We start from the raw sequence: 13,570 nt of genomic DNA, 5'->3' as shown, positions 1-13,570 counted from the left end.
GGAGACATCATGTCTGAAGCCAATGTGCCATGTGAATATAATGCAAAGAATCCATAGCTTGGAGATTAGAAGGAGGTGCGGGATTGCTAAAAGTATTATCTTGAGGGAAGAGGAAGGTTGTTGAGGTGGTTTGGTCATTTAGAGAGGATGGAACAAAAAAAATGACTTGGAGGGCATATACAGTGCTAGTCACGGCATTATGCCCCCCTCCCCCAACACGTACCAAAACACAAACACATACCATGAATGATTATAATATACGTACATACGTATTTGCACACTTACTGAGGTTTTAATCCTTGGTGCTGCGTCCTTAATGCTTAATCACGTCCCTCAGCCATGTAGGAAGACTCTCACACAAGGATCTGGGGAGGTATATTCCATGCCTCATGTAGAGCAGCCTCCAGCTGCAGGATAGAACTAATACCCTTGCCAGGTAAACTTCATTTCACTATTGACCAGAGGTTCTCAATAGAGTTTAGGTCTGGGGGTATTGGCTGGCCAGTCATTAAAGAATCTCACTTCACAGTCCTTAAGCCACTGAACTACAGATTTGGTGGTACGACACAATGAGCTGTCCTGCATAAAAACCATAGCCCCACACTTGCCAAATGCCTCAGATAAATTGTCACACAATAACTTCAGGTAATTATACTGGTTCATATACTGGATTTTGGAAAGAACAATGAGTTCACTAACACTTTGAGCACTGAAACACCTCCAAACCATGAGCGAGTCTGTGTTTGGTGGTCCTACAGGTGTAGCGTGGGTCTAGCAGGTCACTGCCTCTGGGCCGGTACACATGTCCCCCACGGTTACAGGTGAAGGTTGCTTCATCACTCCAAAGTATTTCAGTCCACTGTTGAGGACTCCAGTGAAGATATTTCTTTGCATAATCCAGCCTACATTTCTTCTGTGGATTGGAAAGGATCGGTTTCTTAACCTGGCGGCGACTACTGTAGCCCAGTTCTGACACACATCTATTAACAGTTCTTACAGACACCTCTGAGAGAAGATGTGGGTTCTTTTCTTTCAATTATCTAGCAGTTATCCGAGGTGTACTCTCTAACTACTTCTTTAACACAGTTACGGTATGAACAGATGTCTTCTTCGAGGGGCCAGGCCGAGGTTTGGCAGACAGTAACATGACACTGCCACTAGACTTGAAACGCTGCACCCAGTTCCTCGCTGAATGCTCACATACACCAACATTCTCCACTGCTTCTTTCATCTGGTGCCCAGCTTTGTGAAGCCCTATGATTTGAGCTCTAGTTTCAGGTGTTAAAGACTTCCTTTTACCCATAATCAAACATGTATAGCCTCGAAACCAAAGGGAACACCAGACAAAAGATGAGAGACAAAAGTGCAACACTTCCTGCCACCATAGCAGCCACGTGAGCACTGAGGAGTCACTGTGGAGTGTGGCAGCAGGCCGTGACGTCATGCTAACGACTACTACCCGGCATAATGCACTGACAAAAAAAGAACCCCCCCGAACGATAGGCCTTTGATTTTCGTCACGGCATTATGCCGGGGCACTCGCCCGGCATAATGCCATGACTAGCATTGTAAATCTGTAGTAGAAAGAAGGTGGAGTAGGGGTCGTCCTAGGAAAGGTTGGAGGGGTGGGGGTAAAGAAGATTTTGTATGCAAGAGGCTTGGACTTCCAGCAAGCACGCATGAGCATGTTAGACAGGAGCAGAGACAAATGGCTTTTATGACTTGACGTGCTGTTGGAGTGTGAGCAAAGTAACATTTATGAAGGGATTCAGGGAAACTGGTTAGCCGGACTTGAGTCCTGGAGGTGGGAAATACAGTGTCTGCACTCTGAAGGAGGGGTATTGACATGTTGCAGTTTTTTACTTGCAGCATAAGCACCCCTCTGGCAAGACAGTCATGGAGTGAATGATGATGAAAGTGTTTCTTCTTTTTCGGGTCATCTTGTCTCAGTGGAAAACTGATGTGTTAATAAAAAAAAATACTTTCTCCCCCCCTCTAGTATTTCAATAGACTAGCTTGTCAATTTAAGAATGATTTTTATATAAGTACTTGTGGAATTTTTTTAACACACCAGCCATGAAGGTAGGATGACCCAAAATGAGAGGAAATACTTTTATCGTCACTCATTCATTCGGAGATGGAACTGCATATATAATACCTCACAAACAATATGAAACACATGATCCATAGGGTTAATGCATCATTAGTCCTGTTAGTTGCTTTAAGATGTTGGGAACCAGGAGCTAGTGATAGCTTCCTGCAAACACAGACATAACACATATCTTCCCACAATTCAAAATTTTCATAATCAGTTATGCCAAGGGTATAACATTTACTAAGGGCACGATACCTATGCCAGGGGCTCAGACACACCAGGTATTCAACTCACCGCTTGCTCATCCTGGTTGGCATTGATGTACTCCATTCCTGGCTGTAGCTCTGGTCGGCAGTCATCGCGGTCACCTGAAATAGACCATCACTATATCACACATTAATACAAAATCGTTTATCAAAGACTATCATTATTCAGATTAACACAGTGCAGTACTACTGCAGTTTTCAGTGCACACTTTCTTGTATAGCCAGTATTGGTTACACTGCATTGTATGGCTGCACTTATCTGTACAGTAGGACATTTAATAAGATTAAGGCAAAAGACACGTTACCTTAATGCACCCATCAAACAGGATATTTTTTGTCATACTCCAACACACAGCATGAGCATGATTTTCCCATCATACTGCCCTCAACCTTTCCTCGTACGACATTCCCCCGAGCTCTGGGACTAGCCTTGTTGCAAACCTTTGTACTTTCTCTAACTTCTTGACGTGCTTGACCAAGTGTGGGTTCCAGACTGGTGCTGCATACTCCACTATGGGCCTAACATACACAGTGTACAGTGTCTTGAACGATTCCTTATTAAGGTATCGCAACGCTATTCTCAGGTTTGCCAGGCGCCCGTATGCTGCAGCAGTTATTTGGTTGATGTGTGCCTCCGGTGACGTGCTCGGTGTTATGGTCACCCCGAGGTCTTTCTCCCTGAGTGAGGTCTGTAGTCTTTGTCCCCCTAGCCTATACTCTGTCTGCGGTCTTCTTTGCCCCTCCCCAATCTTCATGACTTTGCATTTGGCAGGATTGAATTCGAGAAGCCAGTTACTGGACCACATGTCAACCCTGTCCAGGTCTCTTTGCAGTCCTGCCTCATCCTCATCCTCATGTGTGTGTGTGTGTGTGTGTGTGTGTGTGTGTGTGTGTGTGTGTGTGTGTGTGTGTGTGTGTGTGTGTGTGTGTGTGTGTGTATGTCTGTGTGTGTACTCACCTATTTGTGGTTGTGTGTGTGTGTGTGTGTGTGTGTGTGTGTGTGTGTGTGTACTCACCTAATTGTACTCACCTAATTGTGGTTGCAGGGGTCGAGACTCAGCTCCTGGCCCCGCCTCTTCACTGATCGCTACTGGATCCTCTCTCTCTCTGCTTCCTGAGCTTTGTCATACCTCTTCTTAAAACTATGTATGGTTCCTGCCTCCACTACTTCACTTGCTAGGCTATTCCACTTGCTGACAACTCTATGACTGAAGAAATACTTCCTAACGTCCCTGTGACTCGTCTGAGTCTTCAGCTTCCAGTTGTGACCCCTTGTCCCTGTGTCCCCTCTCTGGAACATCCTATCTCTGTCCACCTTGTCTATTCCCCGCAGTATCTTGTATGTCGTTATCATGTCTCCCCTGACCCTTCTGTCCTCCAGTGTCGTCAGTCCGATTTCCCTTAACCTTTCCTCGTACGACATTCCCTTGAGCTCTGGGACTAGCCTTGTTGCAAACCTTTGTACTTTCTCTAACTTCTTGACGTGCTTGACCAGGTGTGGGTTCCAGACTGGTGCTGCATACTCCAGTATGGGTCTAACATACACAGTGTACAGTGTCTTGAACGATTCCTTATTAAGGTATCGGAACGCTATTCTCAGGTTTGCCAGGCGCCCGTATGCTGCAGCGGTTATTTGGTTGATGTGTGCCTCCGGTGATGTGCTCGGTGTTATGGTCACCCCAAGGTCTTTCTCCCTGAGTGAGGTCTGTAGTCTTTGTCCACCTAGCCTATATTCTGTCTGCGGTCTTCTTTGCCCCTCCCCAATCTTCATGACTTTGCATTTGGGTGGATTGAATTCGAGGAGCCAGTTACTGGACCACATGTCCAGCCTCTCCAGGTCTCTTTGCAGTCCTGCCTCATCCTCGTCCGATTTAATTCTTCTCATCAACTTCACGTCATCTGCGAACAGGGACACTTCAGAGTCTATTCCTTCCATCATGTCGTTCACATATATCAAAAATAGCACTGGTCCTAGAACTGACCCCTGTGGGACCCCGCTCGTAACAGGCGCCAACTGTGATACCTCTTCACGTACCATGACTCGTTGCTGCCTCCCTGTCAGGTATTCCCTTATCCATTGCAGTGCCCTTCCTTTTACGTGTGCCTGATCCTCCAGCTTCTGCACTAATCTCTTGTGGGGAACTGTGTCAAAGGCCTTCCTGCAGTGTGTGTGTGTGTGTGTGTGTGTGTGTGTGTGTGTGTGTGTGTGTGTGTGTGTGTGTGTGTGTGTGTGTGTGTGTTGTGACCGGGTGTGGAAGTGTGAATTGCTCATTACACTATAATTTGTTCATGATTGTAGCCATGTATAAACGTAAGTAACCATTCTTACAGAATTCATTACCTCTGTACCTAGTTCAGCTATCAAAACTTTGGGGGCCCAGTCCCTGGACCCATTACGTACCTCTGTAATCTGTAAATACCTTTGTAACTTGTCATGATTGTGACCAGACCTACCTGGAGTTCATTACCTTTGTAAATTGTGAGTTCATTACCTCTGTAACTTGCTCAGCTATCAAAACTTTGGAGTCCAGTCCCTGGACCCATTATGTACCTCTGTAATCTTTTGACTACCGCCCACAGGATGGGTATGGGGTGCATAATAAACATATTAAACTAACTACTGCATTACACAGGATGGTCTGGCACACACTCTTAATACACAAATTTAGTGGTCTTTTATTCGTACAACATCTCACCCAACATTGATAAAGTTCTATCCTGGGTAAAATGTACAAGTAAAAGACTCCACTGCAGTTGTGTCTTCTTCACCAACTGTCGATATCTTGACACTGTCTCCACCTGTGTAATCCAACACAGTCCAATGAACATTGGTAAACTTCTAATACTATGCTAGCACAGTGAATAAATGCAGTACAATATTATCTCTGAAGAAAAGAAAGTCACAGTACCATAGGTGGAACAATTCACTTCAATTACCATTTCTTCCTCCACTCACAATCGTGCTGTTTCCTACCCATCTCTAGCTTCTATCCCCAGTTGTGACCTGACAATGGTCCAGGATGCCGTAAGGATCTTCTCTTAAGTGTAGTTCTTTTGGTGAAATGTTATTTCTGTGTCCAGTTTCAAGGATTCGTCTACCCTCTCAGTCTAAGCCTCCTCCTTGTTCACTACCTGGTTAACCACATACCTTACCTCTGATACATCTTTGATGGCCTATGAGGCAGTCCACAGGACCACAGAGCCATCACAAGGTCTTCGACATTGTGACAAGTCGGGTGCACTGTAGCAAGCCCTTAGGCAGCCAGCCACGTGATTGGACCCAGGGACACCACTGGGGTGGGTGGCAGCCACTGAGATGGATGGTAATCTGCTGAGAAGTCAAGGCAGTCTATGGTGTGCACTGAGCAGTTGACAACCAGCAGGACAGCAGTGCACCAGTTCATCCCTGCAAACATTCCTGGGACAGAATAACCTAACCCCCGCTTTCACTATCAGAGGAAACTCCCTACCACAGGTGTGGTCACAGGGCAGGCGGAAGGGAAAGAAGGCCTCTTCGAAGGTCATTTACCCAGGGAGATGGGCGGTGTTTTGATTCTCGCACTCCATGTACTCTGCTGCTGCTGATACAACTGTGACTTTACCTGTGACCTGTTGCGAGAGTATGCCTACTCCCGCAGCCTGGCCCTGACAGCAGTTTTTCGGTGGGTATAATTAATAATGATTAATAATGATTGATAATTAATTAGGTCTTAACCAAGATTGGTGATTATGCTTACTTGCTTGTTCTCTCTCTCTCTCTTTTTTTTTTTTTTTTTACACAGGGTTTGACAAGGTTAAGGATCCCTAGCTTTATTGATAAGCTATTTACAGGGTAAGGATTCCTAACTTTATTGGCAAGCTAAGAGCTGTTACCTACATCAGCTCATTTCAAAGCATTTTTATTGTTATGAGACATACAAGTAGGGAACAGGAGGAAGTTGGAGCCATCTGTGGGCCAGCCTTTTCATTTGATCAACTGACTTTATCTCGTTGACATCATTATGCTGTACGAATGTGTTCCATACTCGAGTCATCCTGGGTATATAGGATCTCAGATGGAGTGATGTTCTGGAGAAGGGTACAGCCAGAGTGAAGTTGCTGCTTTCTCTCTCTCTCTCTCTCTCTCTCTCTCTCTCTCTCTGCATCAATTGTTTTTCAACACAACTCTGTAGATGAAGATGCTAAAGCAGAGATCTCCCCCAGATACAACAAGTCACTACAGCTTGCCATATATTAACATTATTAAACTCCAAACAATGAAGGACGTGAGGGACTGGAGGCCTAGAGGAGGGAGGGTATGAGAGGGAGGGAAGGAAGGGTTGGAGAGGGGAGAAGAGATGGTTGGAAAGAGGAAAAAGGGATGGTTGGAAAGGAGGGAAAGGGATGGATGGAAGTGTAGGCAGGGTTTGGAGACGGAAAAGCAGGGTTGGAGAGAGGGAGGCAGGAATCAAGGGGGAGGGTATCAAGAAAACGAAGGATAAAGGAGGAAGGTATCAAGGGATCCAGGGGAAGGTATCAAGGCGGAAGGTATGAAGGGAGGGATCAAGGGGGTAGGTGTGAGTGGAGAGAGGGAAGGATCAAGGGGTAGGTGTGAAGGGAGGGAGGGAGGGAGGGATCAAGAGGAAGGTGTCAGGGGAGGGATCAAGGGGTAGGGATCAAGGTGGTAGGCATCAAAGGAGGGAGGGATTAAGGGGAGGGGGTATCAAGGGAGAGAGGGTGGGCTAGAGACTGAACTATGAACTTCCCGTCACTAATGTACCATCAAAGGTCAGAGACCAAACTCAATTTAAAGTGACCTTATGTCAGACCAGCCTAGTTTGTGTCAGTAGTTACACTCATAGTTTGTGTCAGTAGTTACACTCACAGTTTGTGTCAGTTACACTCATAGTCTGTGTCAGTAGTTACACTCACAGTTTGTGTCAGTAGTTACACTCACAGTTTGTGTCAGAAGTTACACTCACAGTTTGTGTAAGTAGTTACACGCACAGTTTGTGTCAGTAGTTACACTCATAGTTTGTGTCAGTAGTTACACTCACAGTTTGTGTCAGAAGTTACACTCACAGTTTGTGTAAGTAGTTACACGCACAGTTTGTGTCAGTAGTTACACTCATAGTTTGTGTCAGTAGTTACACTCAGTTTGTGTCAGTAGTTACACTCATAGTTTGTGTCAGTAGTTACACTCATAGTTTGTGACAGTAGTTACACTCATAGTTTGTGACAGTAGTTACACTCACAGTTTGTCTCAGTAGTTACACTCACAGTTTGTCTCAGTTACACTCACAGTTTGTGTCAGTAGTTACACTCACAGTTTGTGTCAGTAGTTACACTCACAGTTTGTGTCAGTAGTTACACTCACAGTTTGTGTCAGTAGTTACACTCACAGTTTGTGTCAGTAGTTACACTCACAGTTTGTGTCAGTAGTTACACTCACAGTTTGTGTCAGTAGTTACACTCACAGTTTGTGTCAGTAGTTACACTCACAGTTTGTGTCAGTAGTTACACTCATAGTTTGTGTCAGTAGTTACACTCACAGTTTGTGTCAGTTACACTCATAGTCTGTGTCAGTAGTTACACTCACAGTTTGTGTCAGTAGTTACACTCACAGTTTGTGTCAGTAGTTAAACTGTGAGTGTAACTACTGACACAAACTGTGAGTGCGTGTCAGTAGTTACACTCATAGATTGTGTCAGTAGTTACACTCACAGTTTGTGTCAGAAGTTACACTCACAGTTTGTGAAAGTAGTTACACGCACAGTTTGTGTCTGTAGTTACACTCATAATTTGTGTCAGTAGTTACACTCAGTTTGTGTCAGTAGTTACACTCATAGTTTGTGTCAGTAGTTACACTCATAGTTTGTGACAGTAGTTACACTCACAGTTTGTCTCAGTAGTTACACTCACAGTTTGTCTCAGTTACACTCACAGTTTGTGTCAGTAGTTACACTCACAGTTTGTGTCAGTAGTTACACTCACAGTTTGTGTCAGTAGTTACACTCACAGTTTGTGTCAGTAGTTACACTCACAGTTTGTGTCAGTAGTTACACTCACAGTTTGTGTCAGTAGTTACACTCACAGTTTGTGTCAGTAGTTACACTCACAGTTTGTGTCAGTAGTTACACTCACAGTTTGTGTCAGTAGTTACACTCACAGTTTGTGTCAGTAGTTACACTCACAGTTTGTGTCAGTAGTTACACTCACAGTTTGTGTCAGTAGTTACACTCACAGTTTGTGTCAGTAGTTACACTCACAGTTTGTGTCAGTAGTTACACTCACAGGTTGTGTCACTCACAGTTTGTGTCAGTTACACTCACAGTTTGTGTCAGTAGTTACACTCACAGTTTGTGTAGTTACACTCACAGTTTGTGTCAGTAGTTACACTCACAGTTTGTGTCAGTAGTTACACTCATAGTTTGTGTCAGTAGTTACACTCATAGTTTGTGTCAGTAGTTACACTCACAGTTTGTGTCAGTAGTTACACTCACAGTTTGTGTCAGTTACACTCACAGTTTGTGTCAGTAGTTACACTCACAGTTTGTGTCAGTAGTTACACTCACAGTTTGTGTCAGTAGTTACACTCATAGTTTGTGTCAGTAGTTACACTCACAGTTTGTGTCAGTTACACTCACAGTTTGTGTCAGTAGTTACACTCACAGTTTGTGTCAGTTACACTCACAGTTTGTGTCAGTAGTTACACTCATAGTTTGTGTCAGTAGTTACACTCATAGTTTGTGTCAGTAGTTACACTCACAGTTTGTGTCAGTAGTTACACTCATAGTTTGTGTCAGAAGTTACACTCACAGTTTGTGACAGTAGTTACACTCATAGTTTGTGACAGTAGTTACAGTCACAGTTTGTGACAGTAGTTACACTCATAGTTTGTGTCAGTAGTTACACTCACAGTTTGTGTCAGTAGTTACACTCACAGTTTGTGTCAGTAGTTACACTCACAGTTTGTGTCAGTAGTTACACTCACAGTTTGTGTCAGTAGTTACACTCACAGTTTGTGTCAGTAGTTACACTCACAGTTTGTGTCAGTAGTTACACTCACAGTTTGTGTCAGTAGTTACACTCATAGTTTGTGTCAGTAGTTACACTCACAGTTTGTGTCAGTTACACTCACAGTTTGTGTCAGTAGTTACACTCACAGTTTGTGTCAGTAGTTACACTCACAGTTTGTGTCAGTAGTTACACTCACAGTTTGTGTCAGTAGTTACACTCACAGTTTGTGTCAGTAGTTACACTCACAGTTTGTGTCAGTAGTTACACTCACAGTTTGTGTCAGTAGTTACACTCACAGTTTGTGTCAGTAGTTACACTCACAGTTTGTGTCAGTACTTACACTCACAGTTTGTGTCAGTAGTTACACTCACAGTTTGTGTCAGTTACACTCACAGTTTGTGTCTGTTACACTCACAGTTTGTGTCTGTTACACTCACAGGTTGTGTCAGTTACACTCATAGTTTGTGTCAGTAGTTACACTCATAGTTTGTGTCAGTAGTTAAACTCATAGTTTGTATCAGTAGTTACACTCACAGTTTGTGTCAGTTACACTCACAGTTTGTGTCAGTAGTTACACTCACAGTTTGTGTCAGTAGTTACACTCACAGTTTGTGTCAGTAGTTACATTCATAGTTTGTGTCAGCAGTTACACTCACAATTTGTGTCAGTTACACTCACAGTTTGTGTCAGTAGTTACACTCACAGTTTGTGTCAGTAGTTACACTCACAGTTTGTGTCAGCAGTTACACTCACAGTTTGTGTCAGCAGTTACACTCACAGTTTGTGTCAGTAGTTACACTCACAGTTTGTGTCAGTAGTTACACTCACAGTTTGTGTCAGTAGTTACACTCACAGTTTGTGTCAGTAGTTACACTCACAGTTTGTGTCAATAGTTACACTCATAGTTTGTGTCAGTAGTTACACTCACAGTTTGTGTCAGTAGTTACACTCACTGTTTGTGTCAGTAGTTACATTCATAGTTTGTGTCAGTAGTTACACTCGTAGTTTGAGTCAGTAGTTACACTCCCAGTTTGTGTCAGTAGTTACACTCATAGTTTGTGTCAGTTACACTCACAGTTTGTGTCAGTAGTTACACTCACAGTTTGTATCAGTAGTTACATTTATAGTTTGTGTCAGTAGTTACACTCATAGTTTGTGTCAGTTACACTCGCAGTTTGTGTCAGTTACACTCGCAGTTTGTGTCAGTAGTTACACTCATAGTCTGTGTCAGTAGTTACACTCACAGTTTGTGTCAGTAGTTACACTCATAGTTTGTGTCAGTATTTACACTCATAGTTTGTGTCAGTAGTTACACTCACAGTTTGTGAGAGTAGATACACTCACAGTTTGTGTCAGTAGTTACACTCACAGTTTGTGCCAGTTACACTCATAGTTTGTGTCAGTAGTTACACTCACAGTTTGTATCAATAGTTACATTCATAGTTTGTGTCAGTAGTTACACTCATAGTTTGTGTCAGTTACACTCGCAGTTTGTGTCAGTTACACTCACAGTTTGTATCAGTAGTTACATTCATAGTTTGTGTCAGTAGTTACACTCATAGTCTGTGTCAGTTAGACTCATAGTTTGTGTCAGTAGTTACACTCACAGTTTTGTATCAGTAGTTACATTCATAGTTTGTGTGAGTAGTTACACTCACAGTCTGTGTCAGTAGTTACACTCATAGATTGTGAAAGTAGTTACACTCACAGTTTATGTAAGTAGTTACACTCACAGTTTGTATCAGTAGTTACATTCATAGTGTGTGTGAGTAGTTACACTCACAGTCTGTGTCAGTAGTTACACTCATAGTTTGTGTCAGTTACACTCACAGTTTGTGACAGTAGTTACACTCACAGTTTGTGTCAGTAGTTACGCTCACAGTTTGTGTCAGTAGTTACACTCACAGTTTGTGTCAGTAGTTACACTCACAGTTTGTGTCAGTAGTTACACTCACAGTTTGTGTCAGTAGTTACACTCACAGTTTGTGTCAGTAGTTACACTCACAGTTTGTGTCAGTAGTTACACTCATAGTTTGTGTCAGTAGTTACACTCATAGTTTGTGTCAGTTACACTCATAGTTTGTGTCAGTAGTTACACTCATAGTTTGTGTCAGTAGTTACACTCATAGTTTGTGTCAGTTACACTCATAGTTTGTGTCAGTAGTTACACTCATAGTTTGTGTCAGTTACACTCATAGTTTGTGTCAGTAGTTACACTCATAGTTTGTGTCAGTTACACTCATAGTTTGTGTCAGTAGTTACACTCATAGTTTGTGAGAGTAGTTACACTCACAGTTTGTGTCAGTAGTTACACTCACAGTTTGTGTCAGTTACACTCGCAGTTTGTGTCAGTAGTTACACTCACAGTTTGTATCAGTAGTTACATTCATAGTTTGTGTCAGTAGTTACACTCATAGTTTGTGTCAGTAGTTACACTCACAGTTTGTGTCAGTAGTTACATTCATAGTTTGTGTCAGTAGTTACACTCATAGCTTGTGTCAGTAGTTACACTCACAGTTTGTGTCAGTTACACTCATAGTTTGTGTCAGTTACATTCATAGTTTGTGTCAGTAGTTACACTCATAGTTTGTGTCAGTAGTTACACTCACAGTTTGTGTCAGTTACACTCACAGTTTGTGTCAGTAGTTACACTCATAGTTTGTGTCAGTTACACTACCAGTTTGTGTCAGTACACTCATAGTTTGTGTCAGTAGTTACACTCATAGTTTGTGTCAGTAGTTACACTCATAGTTTGTGTCAGTAGTTACACTCATAGTTTGTGTCAGTAGTTACACTCATAGTTTGTGTCAGTAGTTACACTCACAGTTTGTATCAGTAGTTACATTCATAGTTTGTGTCAGTAGTTACACTCATAGTTTGTGTCAGTAGTTACCCTCATAGTTTGTGTCAGTAGTTACACTCATAGCTTGTGTCAGTAGTTACACTCATAGTTTGTGTCAGTTACACTCATAGTTTGTGTCAGTAGTTACACTCACAGTTTGTATCAGTAGTTACATTCATAGTTTGTGTCAGTAGTTACACTCACAGTTTGTGTCAGTAATTACCCTCATAGTTTGTGTCAGTTACACTCACAGTTTGTGTCAGTTACACTCACAGTTTGTGTCAGTAGTTACACTCACAGTTTGTGTCAGTAGTTACACTCACAGTTTGTGTCAGTAGTTACACTCACAGTTTGTGTCAGTTACACTCACAGTTTGTGTCAGTAGTTACACTCACAGTTTGTGTCAGTAGTTACACTCATAGTTTGTATCAGTTACACTCACAGTTTGTGTCAGTTACACTCACAGTTTGTGTCTGTTACACTCACAGTTTGTGTCTGTTACACTCACAGGTTGTGTCAGTTACACTCACAGTTTGTGTCAGTTGTTAACTCATAGTTTGTGTCAGTAGTTACACTCACAGTTTGTGTCAGTTACACTCACAGTTTGTCAGTAGTTACACTCACAGTTTGTGTCAGTAGTTACACTCATAGTTTGTGTTAGTAGTTACACTCATAGTTTGTGTCAGTTACACTCATAGTTTGTGTCAGTAGCTACACTCACAGTTTGTGTCAGTAATTACCCTCATAGTTTATGTCAGTTACACTCGCAGTTTGCGTCAGTAGTTACGCTCACAGTTTGTGTCAGTAGTTACACTCGCAGTTTGTGTCAGTAGTTACACTCATAGTTTGTGTCAGTAGTTACACTCACAATTTGTGTCAGTTACACTCACAGTTTGTGTCAGTAGTTACACTCATAGTTTGTGTCAGTAGTTCCACTCACAGTTTGTGTCAGTAGTTACACTCACAGTTCGTGTCAGTAGTTACACTCACAGTTTGTGTCAGTAGTTACACTCACAGTTTGTGTCAGTAGTTACACTCACAGTTTGTGTCAGTAGTTACATTCATAGTTTGTGTCAGTAGTTACACTCATAGTTTGTGTCAGTAGTTACACTCATAGTTTGTGTCAGTAGTTACACTCATAGTTTGTGTCAGTAGCTACACTCATAGTCTGTGTCAGTAGTTACACTCATTGCTTGTGTCAGTAGTTACACTCACAGTTTGTATCAGTAGTTACATTCATAGTTTGTGTCAGTAGTTACACTCACAGTTTGTGTCAGCAGTTACACTCATAGTTTGTGACAGTAGTTACACTCACAGTTTGTGTCAGTAGTTACACTCACAGTTTGTGTCAGTTACACTCACAGTTTG

The 13,570-nt window shown here is 42.5% G+C and overlaps 1 protein-coding gene across 1 annotated transcript in view; it reads right to left on the bottom strand.

Moving 5' to 3' along the window:
- The window catches only part of LOC128692942 (polyamine-transporting ATPase 13A3), a 147,326-nt gene that overhangs the window by 113,287 nt on the left and 20,469 nt on the right, over positions 1-13,570 (bottom strand). Inside the window, exon 2 of the mRNA XM_070104671.1 lies at positions 2,390-2,463. Within this exon, the coding sequence (XP_069960772.1) occupies positions 2,390-2,463 (74 nt within the window). The remainder of the gene's footprint in view (positions 1-2,389; positions 2,464-13,570) is intronic.

This window comes from Cherax quadricarinatus, chromosome 5 (genome assembly GCF_038502225.1).
Source record: "Cherax quadricarinatus isolate ZL_2023a chromosome 5, ASM3850222v1, whole genome shotgun sequence".
Taxonomy (NCBI): domain Eukaryota; kingdom Metazoa; phylum Arthropoda; class Malacostraca; order Decapoda; family Parastacidae; genus Cherax; species Cherax quadricarinatus.
This window is presented reverse-complemented; position numbering and strand designations above follow the sequence as displayed.